The 24,352-nt window shown below is 41.2% G+C and overlaps 1 protein-coding gene across 3 annotated transcripts in view; it reads left to right on the top strand.

Moving 5' to 3' along the window:
- Positions 1-24,352, top strand: part of ANO4 (anoctamin 4) — a 339,157-nt gene that overhangs the window by 187,428 nt on the left and 127,377 nt on the right. For all 3 annotated transcript variants that reach the window (XM_082254744.1, XM_082254745.1, XM_082254746.1), the window contains 2 exons: positions 8,297-8,497; positions 14,519-14,655. In XM_082254744.1, coding sequence (XP_082110870.1) covers positions 8,297-8,497; positions 14,519-14,655 — 338 coding nt within the window. The remainder of the gene's footprint in view (positions 1-8,296; positions 8,498-14,518; positions 14,656-24,352) is intronic.

Below are 24,352 nucleotides of genomic sequence, written 5' to 3'. Positions count from 1 at the left end.
GGGCGTTTCCCGGACGGGTAAGACAAGACTTCAATACGTGACCTGCCTTGCTACAATGAAGGCGCAATCTCTCCCTCCTCCTAAAGACCCTCTCCTGCAGAGAGACAAATGAAGCCCAACTGCATGGGTTCTACTTCACTGGCAGACTCAGTAACAGGAGGCATAGGAAGTGAGGGAGGCAAGGGTGGGAATGTGAAGCTCAGAGCTAAATGTACAGGAGGCTTCCGCAAGCGCTCCTTAAAGGAAGGTCTCTCTTAGAGTCTAGAATCAATAAGAATGGCAAATGTGAATAACTTATCCAGATTCATAGGTATGTTTCGGGCTGCTATCTCATCTTTATTGTTATCCAAGAGACCATGAGAAAAAGCAGCCACGAGGACCTCATTGTTCCAAGTAACCTCTGCTGCCAGGATATGGAATTTAATGGCGTAATTGGCATTAGTTCTCATACTCTGTTTGATGGACATGAGGCTCTTGGCAGCAGAAGTGGAGCGAGCGGGAACATCAAATACACTTTTAAAAGAAGCCTCAAACTTAGGGTAACTCAGAGCAATGGGTTTTTTCATCTTCCAAAGAGGGTTTGCCCAGGTCAAGGCTCTATCAGAAAGAAAATAAATAATGAAGCCTACTTTGCTTCTGTCCATGGAGATTGTCTGGGGCAGCATCTCAAAGAATATCCCAACCTAGTTGAGAAACCCTCTGCATTGAATTGGATCGCTCCCAAAATGCTGGGGAAGCGGGAGGAACCAGTCATACCTCTTACAGAGGTAATATTGGAGGTGGGTGCCTGCACAGAGACTGGAACAGCAGCAGGAATGGCCTGCAACACTAGTTGTATCAGAACAGCCACAGTGGGAGGAACCAGGTGAGCAGTATGAATCAGGAGCATCTGTAATGCTATGGTAAACTGATCCATGCGGTGGCTCTGCTCATCAAATCTGGAAAAACTATTACCAATAGGTGGATTGCCTGCATCTTCTAAATTCATGGCCTTAGCCTACTGTCAGGAACCATGAATCAGTAAAATCATACCTTAAATGTAATGGTTAAAAATGGTACAGAACAGTAAACATAAGCCAGGAGTCGGAAGCTAAAACGGGAAGTCGGACGAGCAAGTGATCAGGAAACCAGAAATCAGCGTAGTTGGAGGCAGAGTAACAGGATCAGGAACCAGAAGGGACGTCAGCCGGGCAAAGTTTTTTACAGGAAGACAGCAGAAAAACTCTGGATATGTTGACAAGGTGAAGGAAGGAAAGGAATGGACAAGACAGCTTAAACAGCCAGAAGGTGCTAGCTGTAGGTGGGACTGACAAGCAGATAATGATAACCAGGTGATCCACTAAGGAAACAATGAATGCTGACAATTATCCGACAGCTGAGCAGCCTGAGCACAGAGAAGAGAGCTGCTGCGAGCCCAGCCCTGACAAATTGATAATAAAGTATCATAGTATTACTGAGCAGGCATCCCCAGAACAATAATTACTTTGAAAACAATTCAGGAAGTCCAGCTTGGGCAAACATTTTGTCTCAGACATTAGTTGTCTGGGAGACGTGTTACAATCCTATGATCTCTTTTATGAAAACTAGAAATTCACATATGTAAGAATTTGAATCTCCACTTTTTCCTTGGTCTAACTGTGTATTCATGGCTTCCAGGGATACCTGTGTATGTGTTTTTCACTTGTATTCTCTTCCTGTCGGAGCAGAAATTTTAGCCTAATATCAAGCTGTAATGGCCCAATAAAGGCTGGTTTAGGGCTCATATGTGACATTCCAATGTGACTACCATTAGCTCCTAGAGGAAGCTTAAGGCGAAACATGTCGAGCAATATGGTTTAAAGGAATTGTACGATCTACTGTTAATATATATCGCTCGATCCTCCCGGGAAGACAGTACCATTCCTTGTCGCCTGCGACTATGATCGTTTCGATGTGAAGTATTATTACTGACATACTCTACTGTGTTTGTATAATTGTCCAGCAGTACCAACAGTGTAATCACCGAATTGTCAACTTTGTATTTTATGTTCCCCTGTTTATGGGATATTCTTGTTATATGTTTTTTTGTGTTTTTACTTGATGATTTTAAATGCATTATATAATAAAATGTGATTTTTAAGTACCCAGTGCCTGCAAAGTCCATGTTTCCTCCTTTTCCAATTTTTCTGACATTCCAATAGGCTGCTGAAAGAGGGTGAAATTGTCAATTAACAAATGCTTTACTTTTATTTCCAATAATCTTGATTATTATAATGATTTTTTCAATGTCAACATTGAGTTAGGGAAGGAGATAGGACACACTTACAGACTGATTTTCAACCTCACATTGAAAATATATAATGTAGTAGTTGTGATTCAAATTTTTACAGATGCTCAGTGATGACTAGTTCTCTTTAAACATCTCATTCATTGTCCAGACCCTAAAATTGCAAGTAGTGAGGTATGTGGGTTCCTATAATTATACGATTTTGTAAAAATAGTGGCTACAAAAATCCACCAGTGTTTTGCCTTACTAATATACTGATTTTTTTCATACCCAGTTCTTGGTAGATGCATTAACTGCATTATAAACAAGAGTAGCTTTTACTACATTGTTTTGCTAATGGCTATATTTTATCCCGACAAATTGCCAGACAGAGAACTTATTGATAGTAGTCTCATACACTTGTCTCTGACAGAAGGGATAAACTGTACATTAACAGTTTAAATTCAATCAAGCAAATTATGTATTTGAGAATTCTTTGAAAAGATGTGTAGCCAAGATTGGAATATATTCAACAATATTTTTATGCTTCCTTAAAGTTCATTTTTCAGCTAAATTTTTTTTTTTTTCTTTGTAGATTTGGATAGCATGGGGAAGGTTTATAACCTTACTGGGATTTTTAGATGTAGATTATTTCTCAGTTTCTGTGTAATCACAGGGTAAGCAAATGAGAAAACTCCCCAATAGAGAGCAATAAAACCCCGTATGAGATATCAAGCATTTCACACCCATGTTAAAATGTAAAGCTGGTTATGTACTAGTAGAAGCTTGTTCAGAATTTTTCTTTTGAGAACATTTGTTAAATTTTGTGTAGCACCCTCCTAGTCAGGTGCTAGGCAGAAAGAGTAGTTTTGGTTCTATCTGCTAATCAGAAGATCAGCAGGCAAAACCTATGTGCACTCTGCTTATCAGGGAGCAGGGCAGCCATCAGAAATTTTGGGACCCCTTACACAGCTTTAAGCCTGGGCCCCCCTGGGCCTCACCACCTGGCCACTAAATGCCTGCAGGAGGGAGAAGAGGAGAAGTGAGGATTTAACAGATGCAGCAGGTAAGTGGAGTGATCCGTTCCTCTATATGCTGCCTGCCCCCCCCCCCCCTCCTCTCCTCCATCCAGGTGTACAGGAAGCATGGGGCCAGGTTGCAAATGTCAGTAGCAGTGGATGGGAACAGTGGTGTTGGGTTTGGGAGGGGGGGTGGGGGGGGGGTTGGGATGAAGTTGGCATCATGCCCTACTCTCAACTGTGCATGCAAGGAGAATTCCTGCCCACGCGCAGCGCCTAAACAAGATGCTGCCACTGATATGGGTGGAAATCCCAAACAGAGCGGCCATACATCAAAAGACATAGTGTGCCCCCCCCAGAGTGGTGGAACACCAGGGCCCCGCTCGCCTGGGCCCCCTACATGTGTATGGGCTGTCCCCCCCGATGGCGGCCCTGTCAGGGAGCAGGATTGGTAGTTAGGTCTGCTCAGTATGCCCAGTGTATTTTCATCTGGTCTTAGGGAGTGTCCAGTGGGGAGGTACAGTGGATGCTGGAGGAAACCTGGCCAATGATTCACATGCTTTTTGTACTGTCCCAGGGGTTAGCACAGACAGTGGTGCATTATGTGACAGGTTATAAAAAGCCACGGGCACATGAGGCAGGGGTCTTTGGTGGCCCAGAAGGAGGGTGGCGGCTGCCTCCTATTTTGCAACAGTTGGTGGTGATCACAGGCAGTGGGCCTGGCGAACCAGTGTATGTGAGGCTGAACCCAGAGGTCCAGGAGAAGCTGACTACAGGAGTTGGGGCATCAGTGAATCTTTAAAAACAGGGTCCTTGAGTACAGATGAATTTGCCCAGGGGTCTGCCCAGGAAGGGGACCACTCCAAAGTGTAGAGTCAGTGGACGGGGGTCAGCTAGCACAGATAGAAAGGGGGTACTAAGGGAGTACCCTGAAGAGAAGTACCATAGCAATACTTACCATATCTTCATTCAAGTGGCAGGATGAAGCAGCGGATTTGCCGCACTCTCAAGTTAGATGTCCTCAGCATTGTGAATAGGTAACAGTTGGAGTATCCTACTGATCCCTTCTCCCATCCCAATTAAAATAAACCACAAAAACAACAACCCCTGGACCGATCATTGACTGAGCCAAAAACCTAAAGCGTTACGTTTCTGCAAGCAGTTGCTATGGGTAACCTAGGGGAATCCCTAAAGTGTATTATCCAGCAGTCCTCTAGGGGGCAGTGCTACTTTTGTAATTATTATTGGGGTCAAAATGACATTTGCTTTGACCTCAGTGATGAGAAAATTTGAAGGAGCAAGAATGGGGGGATGGAAAATTGGAAAATAGAGGGTGGAAATTTCTTCTGCACAAAAATGTTTTAACAGTGGGTGTGTTTTTTTTTTTGTTCAGAAAAGTCCACTTGTTCCAAAATGAAATGTTAAAGTATATGCGGACCCTTACCTTATAAAACAATAAAACAACCCAATTATTTTAAAATAGAAATAAAAGGCAAAAACTTTCTGTGTGTGTGTGTATATATATATATATATATATATATACACACACACACACTATATTACCAAAAGTATTGGGATGCCTCCCGGTCTTAGTCCGTAGGATTCAATATTGAGTTGGCCCACCCTTTGCAGCTATAACAGCTTCAACTCTGGGAAGGCTGTCTAGAAGGTTTAGGAGTGTGTCTATGGGAATGTTTGACCATTCTTCTAGAAGCATATTTGTGAGGTCAGGCACTGATGTTGGACGAGAAGGCCTGGCTCGCAGTCTGTGCTCTAATTCATCCCAAAGGTGTTCTATCTGGTTGAGGTCAGGACTCTGTGCAGGCCCTGAAGAGTAGGGACAAAGGGGGTGCCGAGTAAGACCCTGAAGAGTGATTTACAGTACAGTACAGTTCATCTAATTCTTCTTCACTTACTGGCAAGGTGAAGCAGCTTTATTCAGAAGCCCCAGCAATTGTGCATAGTTTATTCAGTTGGAGTATCCCACTCATCCCTTCTCCCATCCCAGTTCTCCAATAAAACAACAAAAACCCAAACCCTTGGACTGCTTTCTGACTGAGCCAATTACTTAGAATACGCTATATTGTCAAGTTGTTGCTATGAGTAACTCAGGGAAACCCGTAACCAGCAGCTACACATGGATGAGCGAGTTTGGGGTGGAGGAACTTGACTGGCCTGCACAGAGTCCTGACCTCAACTCGATATATCACCTTTGGGATGAATTAGAGCAGAGACTACGAGCAAGGCCTTCTCATCCAACATCAGTGCCTAACCTTACAAATGCGCCTCTGGAAGAATGGTCAAACATTCCCATAGACACACTCCTAAACCTTGTGGACAGCCTTCCCAGAAGAGTGGAAGCGGTTATAGCTGCAAAGGTTGAGACAACTCTATATTGAACCCTACGGATTAAGACTGGGATACCATTAAAGCTCATGTACGTGTAGGGGCAGGCGTCCCAATACTTTTGGTAATATAATGTATAATACTGGTGACACTCAGCTCCTTATGTTAGAATTATCATAATGAAAAACAAAAAAAAAAACGCATACTAGCTCATTATGTATTACTTACCTTAGAACGAAGCCCCGACACGGACCCCTGGACACCTCTGCGGGCGCTGCCATGATCCCTCGGCATCTCTTCCGGGTTCGGCGGCTCCGGCACTGTGATTGGCCGGAGCCGCGATGACATCACTCTCGCGCATGCGCGCGGGAGTGATTTTCCGGCAAGCTCCCGGCAAGGAAAGCTGAAGGTCCCCCCGGACCTTCAGAGCGCATACGCCGCTCGCGTGAGTGGCTGCATGCACTGCAAATATCTCCTAAACCATGCCGGTTTAGGAGATATTAATTGTACCTGTAGTTAAAAGTGTCAAAAAGCGGTATACTACCGCTTTAAATGGCCTGTTAGGGAACCTGGGGGGGGGGGGGGGGGGACCCAACGTGTTTTTTTTTTTTCATTTTGGCGTGGAGTTTCCCTTCAAGATCCTCAGAGATCCATCATGCTCCGACTGGATGCGACTTCCATTCAAATCAATGCCCTCTTATAGGGAACCATTGATTTTGACATGTCAAAAAGGAAAAACGCATGACGCGGCTAAACGTTGTATGCATTGTTAGGCTGCGTCTAGCAGCCTTTAGCACTGTGTGAACGAGGCCATACAATAAGATGGAGGGGCATTTTTTAGCTGCAAAAAAAAAAAAGTCTGATGCTCCTAAAAGCAGCTGTAAAAACGCCCTGTGTGAATGAGGCTATAGGTTTTTCATGAGCTTTGCTGAAAGGTTTTTCAAACCCACAGAAAAGAAGTGACATATCAATTACATTACAATTAAATTATCAATCACATTAGTCTATATTGTATATCTACCCTATTTAAAAGAAGATCTATAGTAAAATTGTAATCTGAACTGTGGCTGATAACTGCTGTGGAACTTCTTTCTTTGTTGCTTCTGTGTTGTCCACCTGCAGTGTAGACAGGGTTGAACTGAATATTCATTGATGCAGAAGTGCAGCTGTCATCTTTGGGGGGGAGATCACTTTTCTATGCTCTTCTATGGACTGTCTCCAGTGCAGGAGGCAGCCATTGGCTGGGTCTATTTCAATTCTGGAGTTGATTGGCTGATGCAACAGAGCAAGGAGAAGTGGGTCTGCGGGCTGATGAGGAAAGGGGGGAGGATTGTCTGGAAGCAAACAAGTGTTTAGGAAAAAGACTGGGCTGCTGCCCCTGGCTGAACAGAACCCTGCCATAGCTAACCACAATTGGGAGAAGCAAAGAGGGCATTCATCTTGCCTTAGATAGTGTGAACTTTCTCCCTGGGAGGGTGCGCGGTGCGATTTGGGTGCCTGGTGAGATCACAATGTACTGGAGAGCACTTTTACGACTTGTCAGGAAGGAAAGAAGGGACTGTCTCAGCAGAATTGAAAGAAAGACAACAAAGCAATTCCTAACCAAAACCAGAGTATGTGTCCAGAGACCCAGAAAATGGCACCCTGGGTCTTGTAACAGACCAACATAATACAAGTTCATCTGCTGTCTGCTGGGAACTGTTAAAGTTTCTTCAGGGGCCCCAACGTTGCTGTTTTTTTTTTCATCAGTCACTGGCCAATGGGGTAAAACAGGGACTTTTACAATAAGTTAGGACTGCCTTTATATTCTGTTGCTAGGTAAATACAGTTCAGTTCTGGTAATTACTGGTATTCAAAATACTGCAGGTGTTAAACCATATATCCCAGGGGAATGTTATTGTGTCAAATTCTTTGAAATTGCCAGGAACCATAAACCAGGCAGAGACAAATAAATGCAGTTAAAATCACACTTTAAATGTAATAGCAAAACTAACAACAGTTCAGGAACGTAGTCAAAAACATAAGCCAGGGTTTGGAAGCCAGAGCAGGTAATTAGATGAGCCAGGATAAGGGAACCAGAAGTCAACGTTGTCAGGTGCAAAAAATCAGGAGCAGCCCTTTTCAGCCACTTCCATTCTATATGCACTCGCTTTAGTATTGACTACATATAATTACTCTGGACTAGCTTCCTGATAATTACAATGGCAGATCCTGTCCGCACAGTATGTGTCAGCACAATCTCCACCAGGGGAAAATGTGTCAGTCTGGAACGATTAGGAAACAGCTGTCGGGAAGTGCCTGAAAGAGGATTCAGGATTGCAGGATCACCAGGTATTATGGTAATAAAAACTGAAGATTTTTTTAAACTTGGTGAAAACTGAAGATTTATAAAGAATGAAAGCAACCTTTGAAATACCATTACTGTGTTAAAGCTTGTACATGATTTTAGTGATTGGGTTTAGATCTTCTTTAAATTTAGATTAAACTAAATCTGTGGGCAGGTTAAAGTGAATAAGAGCAGACAGATACACAGCTAAATCCATTCAAGAGCAGCTTTATGCTTTCTTTTTAATTTTGCGCACAAATTAGCTTTTTTTTTACAGGAAACCTCCCTGCTACATTTTTCAGAAAGATCTCCCATTGTATTCTATCGCCTTATTTGCAACACATATATTTTCTTTTCTAGGAATAAGCATATCCATTCATGGGTCTAAAAACCAAGTGCAGATTCATCAAAGGAAAAGTGTGGAGAGTCAGTCCGTGCCGAACGATCACATTGTCGTCAGACATTCCTCACTACCGCCTGTTCGAAGGTCAATAAGGATGGAGGCTTCCTCCTCTGGCAAGTGTGCACTATCAAATGGAAACACTGAGATTCATTATCCAGGTACAGACTGTTCTTCCAATATAAAGGGGCATAGGAAATGTAAATGTAAAAATGGCTTTAGATCAATGTTTCTTAACATTTTTTCATTCAAGGGACCCTTTAAAATTATGAAGTTTTGAGGCACCCTATTTTAAAATATAAAAAAACAAAACAAATTGTTTTACCTATCACAGCAGCATCGACATGTGTATGACACCAAACATTACAGGTGATTTATTCTTACGAAGCAAGTACACTTTTGCACACTGGTATTGACCAGTATTCAAGCGTCTCTGTTCTCCCTCACTCAGCTAAAGTGACCACAGTGCTGACAGAGAGGGGCAGCGAAAGGGCAAACTAGGATGGAGTTCATGCGCCCACCTTGCTCCTCATGAACCAATGATATCATCGGTTGTTAGGACACCAGTGACTGGGCCACATGGTGCCCAAGGTTGTAATGCTGCGCAATGAACACCTGAGGCTTTGTGGGACAAAAAGGCAGACCTAATCCACCCATGTGTGGCTGTTACATATTTTGTTTAGCAATTTTTAGGTATTTTTAGGTACCCCTTAAGAACCCAGAAGGCACCCCAGGGTGCTGCAGCATCCTGGGGAAAAAGGCTGCTGCAGCACCCTGGGGAAAAATGGTGCTGCAGCACCCTGATTGAAAAAGGCTGCTTTAAATGACCGGTCAGAGTCTTGTGGCAATTTCCACTTTTAGCTCCACCTGTTGGTATACAAATATACCAATGTACACTTTTCCTGTTCTCACATATAAATGCTAATAGAAGTACCACTATTGGATGTACAGACATATGTTACATAACTTCCTCTAGGCCCTATTGTCAAATCTATACTTTGTTATATCTTTTTAATATAAATAACAATTTCCATTCACATAAATTGCATGTCATAACAGACTTGGTCATAACAAGCATGGAAGTTCCCTTGGTACTTGCATACAATTTTGCAAGGGGAATCCACTACAGATTTACTTTAACTATCATTGTCATTGCTGCTCTTTAGCTGCCCCGGCTTTCGGAGAGACATTAGAATGAATTTACTAAGGAGTAAATCACTTACTAAAGTAGGTTTTGATTTAGCTTAGTAAATTAGGTGAAACCATGCTGACTTTAATCATCTAGTCCCTTGCAAGCAGAAATCTTGTTTTTTTTTTTATCATCTATGGTTTTTATTAAGGCTGGGTTCACACTGATGCGAATTGGATACGGGTTTACCCGCATCCAATTCGCATGACAGGAGGGTGTGACTGGCTCCCAATGGAGCCAGTTCACACAACTCCGGAGTGGCAGTGGTCTGCATTGGAAAAGTGTCCTCTGCGTCTTTGGCTCTGTTTCAGGTGCAAGTTCAGGCAAAATTTTGGACCTGATTCACACCTGAAACGCGCCAGACACCTGTTGTGACCCGCGGCCTCATCAGAGTGAACCCAGCCTAAAGGAAGTTTACAAAAACCATAAAAATGAGTACAAGAGTAATAATGTTCAAACTCTGATGATCTAGTACTAAATAAATCTAGACAAAGCCACATACAAATCAAAAGCGTATATAGAACAAAAGTCATCTGTCAAGTATAAACAAATTGACCGCTGTAGTACTAGCTGCAAATTGCTGTCACTTAAATAGGAACTATTAAAACAAATAATCCAGATAAAAAATAAACCAGTAAAACTAAAGGTTGGTGTGCGCCAACCCCCAACTAAAATGCTGAGCGGTGTAGGCCCACAACCAATTCTAAGACAAGGCATCAACTAAGACAGTATGAAATACTGTTCTGTTTTCCAAAAACACAGTGCTGTGAAAAAGTATTTGCTCCCTTCCTAAATTTAAATTTTTTATATATATCACACCTAAATGATTCAGATCATCAAATACATTTTAATATTTCACTAAAATAACCAGAGTAAATACAAAATGCAGTTTTTAAATGATGGTTTCAATTATTAAGGGAAAAAGACCTGCCTGACCATATGTGAAAAAGCAATTCCCCCCCCCCCCCCCCCTTGCTAAATCATAAGTGAACTATGACGATTTACCGCATTTTTTGGAAAGCTGAGCTAAATTTCACTTACCACACCCAGGCCTGATTACTGCCAGACCTGTTGAATCAAGAAATGACTTGTGTAGAAGCTGTCTGACAAAGTGAAGCACACTAAAATATCTAAAAAAGGAACACATTATGTCGCACTCTAAAGAAATTCAAGAACAGATGAGATACAAAGTAATTGACATGCATTAGTCTTGAACGGGTTATAAAGCTATCTCTAAGACTTTGGGACTTTAGCAAACCACGGTGAGAGCCATCATCCACAAATGGAGAATATCTGGAACAGTGGTGAACCTTCCCAGGAGTGGCTTACCTACCAAAATTACTCCAAGAGCGCAACTATGACTCATCCAGGAGGTCATAAAAGAACCCAGAACAACATGAAAGAACTGTAGACCTCACTTGCCTCAGTAAAGGTCAATGTTCAGGATTCAACAATAAGAAAGAGACTGGGCAAGAATGACATCAATGGGACAGTTCCAAGGCGAAAGCCACTGCTGACCAAAAAAAACACAAATGTCTCATATTTGCTAAAAAACATCTTGACTATCCCCAAGACTTTTGGCAAATATTCTGTTGACTGATGAGACTTTTTGGAAGGTGTGCATCCTGTTACATCTGGTGTAAAACTAACACAGCATTTCAGAAAAAAAACATCAAACCAACAGTCAAACATGGTGTTGGTAGTGTGATTATCTGGGGTTGCTTTGCAGCTTCAGGGCCTGGAAGACTTGCCCTAATTGATGGAACCATGAATTCTGTACTCTACCAGAAAATCTTGAAGGAGAATGTCCAGCCGTTCAGTTCCTTACCTCAAGCGCACTTGGGTTATGCAGTAGGCCAATGATCTGAAACACATCAGCAAGTCCACCCTTGAATGGTTCACAAAAAACAAAAAACAAATTTGGAGTTTTGGATTTTGGAGTGACCTAGGAAAAGTCCAGACTTAAATGAGTTCATGCTCGAAAACCCTCCAAGATGGCTAAATTAAAACAATTCTGCAAAGAGTGGGCCAAAATTCCTCCACAGCAATGTGAAAGACTCATTGTAAGTTATTGCGCAACCAGTTATGAGGTTTAGGGGGGCGGTTTATGGGACAATTGCTTTTCACAGCACTGTAGATTTAATTCTATAACAGCTATATAAACAATCTAAGGAAATGCAAGTGCCATAGTCCACTTGCAGCAGAGAAAAGAAGAAATGATTGGACCCACTCAACTCAACCACTGCCACCCCCACAATGACAACTGGAGGTAATTAATCCAAGTTAATTTTCCTTGCACATGGTTTAGTATTCTTTTATTTATAGTATATACAGTATCTCACAAAATAAGTACACCCCTCACATTTTTGTAAATATTTTATTATATCTTTTCATGTGACAACCCTGAAGAAATTACACTTTGCTACAATGTAAACTAGTGAGTGTACAGCTTGTATAACAGTGTAAAATAACTCAACACACAGCCATTAATTTCTAAACCGCTGGCAACAAAAGTGAGTACACCCCTAAGTGAAAATGTCCAAATTGGTCCCAAAGTGTCAATATTTTTTGTAACACTAATGAGTCACATGACACCGGGGGGGGGGGGGGGGCGGGGTGGCTAATTGGGCCCAATTTGGACATTTTCACTTAGGGGTGTACTAACTTTTGTTACCAGCAGTTTAGACATTATTGGCTGTGTGTTATGAGTTATTTTGAGGGGACAGCAAATTTGCACTGTTATACAAGCTGTACATTTACAAATTTACATTGTAGCAAAGTGTCATTTATTCAGTGTTGTCACATGAAAAGATATTATAAAATATTTACAAAAATGTGAGGGGTGTACTCACTTCTGTGAGATACTGTATATATGGTGTACAGACTCAAATGGTAGCAACCCATTATGGGTCAATCTCATCATTCCATAGTGCCCAACGCAATCAAATAGTGGGTAGATAGGTAAAATAAAATCAAATACCATAAAAATATCTAGTATATAGTATATGGTAGCATATAAGTAATTCCTGACCGATTACACACTGACTGGAATCAAATATTAGTAAACCTTACAATAAGGCTTCGTTCACATATTGGCATCTCGAATCATTGCAAATTGTGGGACGCCCGTGCGATTCCCGTGACTTGCAATGGCACCCCAAACGTGACGCGATTTTGCCGCGATTGTCGCCCGAAGAATTACAATAAAATCACGCAAACAGAATCGCGAGACATCTGTTGCCCAAAAAAGGTACAAGAACTGCTTTTGGGCGACAGGCGTCCCGCGAGTCTGTTTGCTTGATTTACCGCGATTAGTTGAGTGACAATCGTGGCAAAATCGTGCCACATTTGGGGTTCCATTGCAAGTCACAAGAATCGCACGGGCGTCCCGCGATTTGCAATGATTCAGGATTGCAGCAATTCTGCCCGCGATCTGAGATGCCAACATGTGAACAGAGCCTATGTCACAATAAAAATGGGTAAAAATGGAAGAATAACAAAAAAAATGAATAAAAAATTAAGATGTAGCACTACTCCCTTGGGAGCTGCTGGTTACGGGTTCCCCTGGGTTACCATTAGCAACAGCACGACAGTTCAACATTTTCCAAGTGATTTTGGCTCAGTCAGGAAACAGTCTAGGAGCTTTGTTTTTTGTTTTTTTATTAAGAACTTGAATGGGAGAAGGGAATGAATGGGATACTCCAACTTGAACAACTATGCACAATTTGCTGGGACGACTGAATAATGCGGCTAGGCCGCTGCTTCACCTTGTCAGTAGCAGTGAAGTAGTAAAAAATGAACTGTCTGAGGTAAACTGTACAGTACTGCAGAACAATCTTCAGGGCCCTTCCTGGCACCCCCTCTGTTCCTATTGTTCAGGGTCAACTACACGGCACCCCCTTTCCTGTTACACTTCCTGTGTGAGCTAGCTCCTTGATCCCTGTGACTTCTCTGGAGTGGTCCCCCTTCCTGGGCCGACCCTTAGGCAAACCTCCTCGTACTCACGGACACTGTTTTTCCTAAGAGACTCTTCCAGCAGTATCACCGTCAGCACTCTGGATCCTTTGCAGCTCAGCTCCACACCTGGTTCACTAGGCCGACCGCCTGAACCACCTTCCTCACACCTGCAGGAGGAGAGACAGCCGTCCGCCTCCTCCTGGGACTTTGCTCCCGCCAAAGACGACGCTTGGTTTCCTCCATTGTCCAACAAACTCCCTTTGTGGATACAGTGGGGACACTCAGACCCAGTGCATCACACCTGGAAACATGTGACAGGCAAACTAACAGATCAGGCTCCTCTGATAAGCAAAGGGAGCAGCTAGATGCTTTTTCCTAGCACTAACCTAGGAGGGTGGTACAAAGAGATTTAGATAATCATATACACACAAATATAAATGTGCATATATAAAACATAGATAAAAATAGATGAGAAACTAAATGCAAACATGGCATTGTGAGCTATACCCATTGAGCCTCTGTACTAATGTTTAGTAGAGGAGGTGTTGATGTCAGAATACCCTAGGAATGGTGATTCCTGAAAGCAGTGAGGCCTTGTTCTTTGTAGTAAGTGAGGGGATCTGTATGAGAAGACATGTATACAAACAGGTCAGAATGCAGTATATTCAGTAAGCTTCTGACATGACTGTGACATCTAGATAAATAATTTTAGACCATGAAGTAGAAACTGAATGTGAATAATGCTTAAACAAAGATGGCTGCCTTATTCTGGAAAGAAAATGACTTGAAGGCATTGATAATGGGACTACTGTGATTTCTGTAAATGATAATAAATACCTGCACCTTGCTTAGCATGCATGTACCATTTATCTTATGCTTGGTCCTCTTTAACAGAGAATTTGAGGACAAGTGATCTTGGTCCTGAATGTATATTGCAGCACAGATAATGCATTATGTATGTTGTTTATTTGTATTTAATTAATTTCAGTTTAAGGTGTTTATTTCTAAAAAATCGATTGTGTTTACCTAATTCCAGGAGTTAAGGACATAAATATATTCTTTGATGACTTGGAAGCAGCAAACAGTCCCTCAAAAGATGATGACTCTTTGCTGCATGCTGGTAATTTGACAAGCATGTCTGATGAAGTCAGCAGATTAGATACAGAAGGCGAGGTAAGAAGAAGCTCAGTTTACTGTGAATGATGATTTGTGTAACTCTGATTTCCGTCATTAAACAGGTCCTGAATTAGTCCAGCAAGTGTTTACATATGCTGTCACATACACATCCCAAGATTTGTATTTGTCAGAGCTGCAAAATATTAGCCACCATTATGTTATTGTTTAGAGCAGGGGTCTCCAAAAAGGGCCACATTAGTTATTTCACAAATATGTATGGGCCGAAAAAAAAAAAATGAACTAATCAACTTTAAATTCATGAATACTTTTTTTTTGTAATCAGCATAGGACGTCTGTAAAACAAAACAAAGAATACCAACTTGAAACCCCATCAAAGTCCCTTTTATATAGGAGTTCCCTATACATCAGAGTTCTCCCCTTTAACCTGGTCCCCATCATAGTATCCCCTTACATCCAGGTCCCCATTTGTGTCTCCCATACATCTGGGTCTCCCTCTTACATTAGAGGGCTGTAAAACAAATTGTTAGGTGGGATGCATTTGGCCTGCTGACCGCAATTTGGAAACCCCCTTGTTTAGGTGATCCGGCTCAGACCTCAAGATGCAAACTATTCAAAAAGTGCATGCATATTATTCAGTCTGTGCTTATTGAAAGAGGAACTTCCCCCCTTTTTCACCCACCCATCTGCTCTTACCTTTGATGATGGGCTCTTACTAGAAAGCATATTCACACCCCAGCAGATCAAGCATTGTCCTCCTGTGATCAGGTGTCGTAACTTGTGTCCTATGTCACTATCTTGGTGCACTCTGTCTTTGGGAGTCCAGCTTCTTTGTCTGGATTCAGGCAGCCAGGCCCCATAACATGTGCCAGTTCTGTCCACCTGCCGCTGTGTGAATAGGCACTGGCAGCCTCCTGGGATAAGTAATGAGGATATCTCAAGGGGTTGCAGGTGTAGGACATAGTGGCAGTGAGGGGGTGAAGCCACAGAAAAGCAGCTGAAAAAAAAAATTTGTTTAGATAGTGAAGGGGGTGGCTGAGGGCTACTGGTAGAAATCATAGAGTCCCATACAGCCTATCTGACAGCACCCCCCCCTCCAACCCCCCAAAAATATTAAAACAATATTTTTGCTAAAAATACACTAAAATCATTATTAGCAGACACAAACTTAACATGCCTTACAAAATCCCTGCTAATTCTAAAATATAATACTGTATAGAGTTTAAAGTCAAGTTCTGTGTGTAAATGGGGTCTTGGGGCTCATTCAGAAGTGTGATAGGGCCTGTACAGAGTAAATCAGTTTTTTTTTTTTTTTTTTTTTTTTTGTAATGTGGCTATTGCTGTGTGCAGGCAGCCTATGTTACGCTATGGGGACGCAGCAGCTGTATGAACACAGCCTCAGTTCCTCATTTGACAGGTGTGTGGATGCAGGTGTATGGCCTCCAAACACTGACATTGTGTATTTGGGGCCACTCACTCACACCTGCACACTTATCAAATTAGGACCAAATCATACAGCCGCTGCACCCTCATAGAGTAACAGACGGCTCTAGCCGCACAAACAAACCACTCATTCACACTGTATGGGCATGAGAACCTGTGTGACTGAGCCCTTAATTTTTTTTAAATATTTTTAAAATGTTTTAAACTTATTTTTTACATTTTTTTAATTATTATTTTTTTATATGTATAAAATCATTCAACTTTGTTTTGTTACAATTTTTTTTTTTTTTTACAATTTAATTTTTTTTTTTAATTTTCTCATATTTTACTTTCTACATTTTTTTTTTTATTTTAAATGCTGTTGGGGGGCTTTGGTGATATATCAGGGGTCTAAACAGACCACTGACATCTCACCTTTGAGACAGAGAAAGAAATTGAGGACACGGATTCTTCAATTGCTTTCTCTGCAGCTTCTGAAGATGAATAAACAGGAGACAGAGGCCCTTGTTTTTTTATAAATTCTATGCTTTAGTTATGAAAGAACAGTGTGAGTGATCAGTACCAATAACTCACTTTGTTTATTCAGAAAACGAAGGGGCTGGTAAATTACATATTTAGCAGTCCCTTCCCCCCGCTCTCCATCCTGACTGTGACGCATCCCCCCTGTGTACCCGGTGGGACAGGGAAGTGCTGCGGGAAGGGAGCCTGGGCACACAGAGGGGAATGAGATGTAGGCAGGACAAGGAGGGGGATCAGTGCAGGGGGGGGGGCAATTACATAACGATGTCATTTTATAAATGACTGTGCTGAAAAAAGCTCAATATGTGCAAAAAGTGTAAATCATTTTGTAAAAAATTATTATGAAATCTTCAAAAAATGATAATAGGTGATCCTGCGAGCTACTATGTGAAATACCGTGTGTTTAGCTGCCTGCACTATTCACTCCCTTTGTGGTAAGTGAATCTGAAATATTTAATTCTAAAAATGCGGCGCTAAAAATAAAATTAAAATATCCGTGAATGCATATGAACATTGATATAAACAGCTTCTAAAAGTGCAAAATTAATAGTGGAAAGTGTGAAATTAAATAATATTAAAAATGGGTGAAAAATAAATAAAATATAATAAAATTTAAATTATCTGTGAATACATATGAAATGTGATAATTTAAGACAATTGACTAATTATATGAACTAATAAGTGTTGAAAAAAAATATGTAATATCTGTGAATAAAATCCATAGAATAAATGACAAGTGATATAAATTAAATCACAAAGGTATTCCGTGAATGATCGATGATAAAAGTCCCCAATCACCAGTGCAAAAAGTAAAATGACAATCCTTGTGTATTTGTTCACAAAACAGCTTGTCAGAGGGTTATTACCTTCACTCGTGTAGCCCCCACCCCACAAGGTGGGTTCTCAGCCAGGATAAAGCGTGTACACGGGTAATCCGACAGATAATCTCAGTTGGATATTTGCTGTTCAGCTCAAAGAACAGCGTTCCTCTCACTGCCACACGATCTGCTCACCAACACCGCTTTGGCCCCTCCCCTATGCGTGACGACACAGGGACTGGCGTGTCTTCCTCAGGGGGATCTGATTGGTCGGTGAACCAGTCGACATTTAAATAAAGGGCTATTTGCCCTGTTGCTCTATGAGTCAATAGTCGCCTACATTCTCTTATCATTAATCAGCTACAATTTAGGCTTCAAATTTTAAAAAAGTGACAATACAGCCCAGAATCAATAAAATAAAATGAGTGAATGCCGGATTTATCGGCGTATAACATGCACCGGCGTATAACACGCACCTCAATTTTAGGAGGGAAATTTTAGGAAAAAAGCTAAAATTTGAAATAAACAGCTAAAATAATAAACAATACAATAAAAAAAAAACGACAATACGGCCCAGAATCAATAAGATATAATAAAATGAGTGATTACCGTATTTATCGGCATGTAACACGCACCTCAATTTTAGGAGGGAAAATTTAGAAAAAAAGCTTAAATTTGAAATAAACAGCTTTGAACTCAGAACTTTTTTTTTAAATCAAATGCAGCCTCACCAGTGCCCATGAATGCAGCCTCATCAGCGCAGTGTCCATAAATGCAGCCTCGCCAGCGCAGTGTCCAGCAATGCAGACTCGCCAGCACAGTGTCCAGCAAATGCAGCCTCGCCAGTGCAGTGTCCATAAATGCAGCCTCGCCAGCACAGTGTCCAGCAATGCAGCCTTGCCAGCACAGTGTCCAGCAAATGCAGCCTTGCCAGTGCAGTGTCCAGCAATGCAGCCTCGCCAGCACAGTGTCCAGCAATGCAGCCTCGCCAGCGCGGTGTCCAGCAAATGCAGCCTCGCCAGCGCAGTGTCCATCAATGCAGCCTCGCCAGCGCCATGTCCAGCAATGCAGCCCTGCCAGTGCCATGTCCAGCAAATGCAGCCTCGCCAGCGCAGTGTCCAGCAATGCAGCCTCGCCAGGGCAGTGTCCAGCAATGCAGCCTCGCCAGCGCCGTGTCCACCAATGCAGTCTCGCCAGGGCAGTGTTCACCAATGCAGCCTTGCCAGCACCATTGCACAGAGCGGGGGCGGGCCGGGCCGGGCAGAGGAGAAAGGAGGACAAGCGGCCACTATCATCTGAAGTCCCGGCGGCTATGATAGAGGTCACACATACCGGCATTGGGCCACTGTGCTGTCTATCATAGGAGGCGGGACTTCCTATGGCAATGACCCCTCATCCTTCCTTCTGCTTGGCCCGGCCTGCCCCCCTCTGCCTCTCAGCGCTGCCTGGCCTTTTTTTTTAATATATCGCGTATAACATGCACTGCTGTTTTGCCCTCCATTTTTAGGAGGAAAAAGTGCGTGTTATACACCGATAAATACGGTACTTTAAAATGTGTGCCAAGATATACTGTATTTATCTACTGCAATAACAAATGTTGAATGGAACTTCAATCATATCATTTTGTTATTGCAGTAGATATACTGTATATACAGTCAGGTCCATAAATATTGGGACATCGACACAATTCTAATTTTTTTGGCTCTATACACCACCACAATGGATTTGAAATGAAACAAACAAGATGTGCTTTAACTGCAGACTTTCAGCTTTAATTTGAGGGTATTTACATCCAAATCAGGTGAAAGGTGAAGGAGTTATAACAGTTTGTATATGTGCCTCCCACTTTTTAAGGGACCAAAAGTAATGGGACTATTGGCTGCTCAGCTGTTCCATGGCCAGGTGTGTGTTATTCCCTCATTATGCCATTTGCAAGGAGCAGATAAAAGGTCACAACATCTTGTCTGTGTCTTTTCAAATCCATTGTGGTGGTGTATAGAGCTAAAAAGACTAGAATTGTGTCGATGTCCCAATATTTATGGACCTGACTGTATCTTTGGGGGTTTTTTTGTACACATTTTAAAGTAATCACTCATTTTGTTTTTTGTTTTTTATTGATTCTGGACCGTATTGTCACTTTATTTAAATTTCATAATTCTTTACAAAATGTTTTGCACTTTTTGCACATATTGAGCTTTTTTTCAGTGTGGTCTTTATTAAACTGACATTTATTTTCACACTTATTGTGATATAGTACCTGCTGCTGATCCAAACTAATTAAATCCCATATCCGTGGCGTGGATTTATTATGCATTACAGAACGATGCCCTGTGTCTGTGTCTCTCCCTGAAGCAGCTAAAAGCTGGCAGGAGGAAGAAAAAACAGCTTTCAGCTGCTGCAGAGAGCCTCACAAGGCATCCTTCTGTAATTGCTCCCCTGCCCTGCTGTACCGATTCCCCCTGTTCTACCGGCCCCTTGTGTGCTCTGGCCCTCTACATGTGGTATGTGATCAGTGGTATCCCCTATCAGCGACTCTGAAAGCCCTGGCCGAGGCAAGGGCTTAAAGTTTTTCTTTCCAGGGTATAGGCTCCTTTTAAGAAAAACTTTGCCAGCCAAAAGACATACATGAATGCAGCTATACACTGCTAAAAAAAAAATTAAAAAAACACCTTGAAAACACATCAGATCTCAATGGGGAAAAATATCATGCTGGATATCTATACTGATATGGACTGGGCAATGTATTAGGACCGAAAGGATGCCACATCGTTTAATGGAAATGAAAACTATCAACCTACAGAGAGCTGAATTGAAACACACCCCGAAAATCAAAGTGAAAAAAAAATTATGCAGCAGGCTAGTCCATTTTGCTGAAATTTCATTGCAGCAACTCAGAATGGTAGTCAGTAGATTGTATGGCCCCCACTTGCTCATATGCATGCCTAACAATGTTGATGCATGCTCCTAATGAGACGATGGATGGCGTCCTGGGGTATTTCCTCCCAGATCTGGACCAGGGCATCCCTGAGTTCCTGAACAGACTGAGGGGCAACCTGGTGGCCTCAAATAAACCAAAACATAATGTCCCAGAGGTGTTCTATTGGATTTAGGTCAGGCGAGCGTGGTGGCCATTCAGTGGTATCAAATCCTTCATCCTCCAGGAATTGGCTGAATACTCTACTCTCATTTCATGAGGCCAGGCATTGTCATGCACCAGGAGGAACCCAGGACCCTTTATCAAAAAATGCTGCGCAATAAATGGTGAACCAAATTGGTGATTAAAACGATCCAAAAAATCAGTGGGCATCAAATATATATGATCATAAAATGAAAAATAAATAATTATAAACACCAATAGATATTGTGTTAAAAGAGGCTAAATGGACTCGTGTGGATAAATAGTTTCCATATAAAAAATAAATAAATGAAAAATGTATTAAAGAATTAATAAAGTGCCAAATGTGAAGGTAAGAAATTACAAATAATATAACATATGTGAAAAAAGTCCCATTTGTGCAAAAAGTCAAACCTAGTTGAATTAGTGCAGGTATAATAGTGGCCTCTTCAAAGGTGCCAATAGTGCTGAGCATATGCAAATAACCACTATTAATAAATATATGCAAAGTCCATATGTGCAAAATCTTGTTAAACCAGTGCTGGTACAAATGCAGCTTCTTCCAAAAAGTGCCAATAGTGCTGAGTATGTGCAGGCAATAAAGCCACAAGTGATCAAGTGCTCCAAGGTGACACAATGATAATTCTTCACAGCAAACTATGTGCCTGCTTGTGAGTGGGCGCTCACCTTATGCAGTGCGACTTAGCAATTAAGCTATAGTCAAAAGGCGCTTAATGGAATCTGTTTTAGCCTTCCTGGGTGTGGATCCTTCACAGGAGACAGCTCCTTCCATTAACCATCATATGTATACCACATGAAAAGAAAAAACTCAATAGTGCTGACATCCTTTTAAATTAAATTTATTGAAGGAATAAATCAAAAGCACTCACATTTAAAAGGTGCTATAGTGCACCACTCTAACAACAGCCTTCAATCCCGAATATATTGTGGTGGTGTGGTGAGAACCACAGCCCGAACCGCTTGTGGCAGCCGACAGCCTCACTGACCCATTCAGTGCAGCATTCTGTCTGTTCTTGCCCCTCCCCTATGCGTGATGACACAGGGACAACATGTCTTCATCAGGGGCATATGATTGGAAGGCGGGCTGCTATTCATTTATATAGTCAAAGCGAGCACCAGGTAGGGAAAAAAAAGTCAGTGAGCTCAACCTGTAAAACCATTCCTGTTTTGGAGGTTGTCTCATTGTTGCCCATTTCATTAACACCAAAGCAGCTGAAACTGATTAATGACTCCCTTTGCTACTTAACTGACCAGATCAATATCCCAGGGGTTTACTTAAATTGATGCTATACTCTGAATAAAAAGTGTTCCTTTCATTTTTTTGAGCAGTGTATTATTAAATCATTACATTTTGAAAATGCAACTATAGAAATATTTTTTGTTGGTGTTTTTATGCTTTCACAATGTTATGTAATATAGTGACATATAGTAAGGCTTTTACACTTTAACATATACTAACAAATATACAGTACATTGTAACATAGCAATGTGTTGTGCTGACACACAGTATAGTAAAACATTTTTACATTTTTAATCCTGCTTTGAAAAGAATGCACAGGGGACTGTAAACATTGGTTGATTATGAATGTGTCCAAAATTCAGGTGCCACATTAGGTTGTGTAAATTGCCCACTTCTAAAATAATGATATCCAGAATATGGATGGTTGTCAACATTGGTAGACACATTCCTCACTGGTATCAAATTGTTCAGAGCTCTTGTGTGCCATGTATCACTACGATATATTATTGTTGAATGGTTTATCACCGAAAAGGAATCAAGAATATTACAAAATGTTACCATGACAAAGTTTTCACTTACCAGAAATATTTGTTTATGATGCTTCAGACATAGAACAAAAGCCCACAATGAACTATGTGCATGCATTGACAAGGGCTTTTAAGAAACTAAAGGACTGATATATATATATATATATATATATATAAAATAGCTTTGCAAATATCTCAACATTCATGTCAGCCTAACAAATAACAGAGGAAATGTATACCTGTGCTCAAATCTCAATAGCTTGTCATTGTATTTAACCACGCTAGCGGTAAACCCGAGCATGACTCGGGGTAGAAATTTCCTGCTATTATCGGTATCCCCGAGTCACGCTCGGGGTGAATGGGCAGAGCTATGCAGACAGCGCAGCGGAGTGTCTTACCTTATCCTGGCGATCCAGCGATGAGCTCTCATTGCTGTGACCGCCAGCCGAGATCTCCCCCGCTCGTCTGTCGGTAGGAGGACTTCCTAGTTCCGTTCCCTGCAGCAGCAATGCTGCATGGGAGCGGAACTAGGGAGGGAAATTAAAAAAAAACGTTGCACAAAACACAAACACATTTTATATTATATATATGCATATATATATATATATATATATATATATATATATATATATATATATATATATATATATATATGCATATATATATGTATATATATATATACATATATATATATATATATATATGTATATGTATATATATATATATATATATATACACACACACACACATATATATATAATATATAACACATGGATTATAATCTAATCAATAATATAATTTTATTATATATTATATAATAAAATTATATTATTGATTCGATTATAATTCATGCGTTTGTGTTTCAAATTTATCACATCTGGGATGTCTACTAGAGTCTTGTTTTGGTCAGGTTTAAGTCAGTAATTACTAAGAATTGTAGGCCTATAATACATAACGCCAAATTTCCATGAAAAAAATTGTACCGCTTTTGGTACAGAATTCCTGACAGAATCATACCGCCAGGGAGGTTAATCTATAATGTGCTAAAGGGGTGTGACCACATATTAACACTACAAATTCTGCATAGACCCTCTGCACTTTGCTATACACCCTTTCCAGCAAACCATGCAATGAAAAACAGGGATTTTTAGTTCACACATATTTGCAATACATGCTTAAGCTGGCCAATTGCGTCAAAGTAATAACCTTTAGGGCCAATCCTACACTGCTTTGTCACTGCAAATGCTACAGTGGACACCATGACAACGTGGGGCATAACCTGAACCTAATAGCTCTCCCCCACCTTGTATATTTATGCCCCAGGTTGTTATGGTGTCCACTGTAGTATTTACAGTGGAAAAGCAGTGTAGGTCTTGCCATAAGAGGGATTACTTTGACACAGTTGGCCAGCTTAAGCTTGTATTGCAATATGTGTGAACTAAAAATCCCTGTTTTTCATTGCATAGTTTGCTAGAAAGGGTGTATAGCAGTGTGTGGAGGATTCATCCAGAATTTGTAGCATAACAAATAATTCCTTTGATGTTTGTAATGTGTAAAAAAAATGTTTTCTAGTTGCCTTTCGCCAGGTGAATGAAGCAACCCACAAGAGAAAAATAGCTTAAGAACATTCAACAATGAGACTTAATAGGCTAAGAACATTTGACCTGCAGGGGAAACACTATGAGGAAAACGTATGCACTGTGTGCAATCTTTGAAGAATCTTGTGCACACGGCTGAACAAATGGGTGTTTAGCTGAATGAATCACCAGCTGTAGAGTGAAGTGAAACATTTAGCAGTGGTTTTAGTACCACTGCTAAATGTGACAGTTTCCCCCTGGTCATCTGCTGGCATATTAACAAGCAGTGTTTCATCCCTATTCATGTAAACAAACAGTGGGGTTAGTGTAAAAAAAAAAAAAAGAGAAAAAAGCAGTGTGAGGTCCCCTTCAAAATTCATACCTGGCCTTTTAGGTCTGGTATGGATTTAAAGGGGGACCTAAAAAGAAAAACAAAAAAATTCCATGCGGTCTCCCCATATTTCATACCATACCCT

This window comes from Pelophylax lessonae, assembly GCF_965119305.1.
Source record: "Pelophylax lessonae genome assembly, chromosome: 4".
In the NCBI taxonomy this organism is placed as follows: Eukaryota; Metazoa; Chordata; class Amphibia; order Anura; family Ranidae; genus Pelophylax; species Pelophylax lessonae.
The sequence above is the reverse complement of the archived record's forward strand: the minus strand, read 5'-3'. Positions and strand labels throughout refer to the sequence as shown.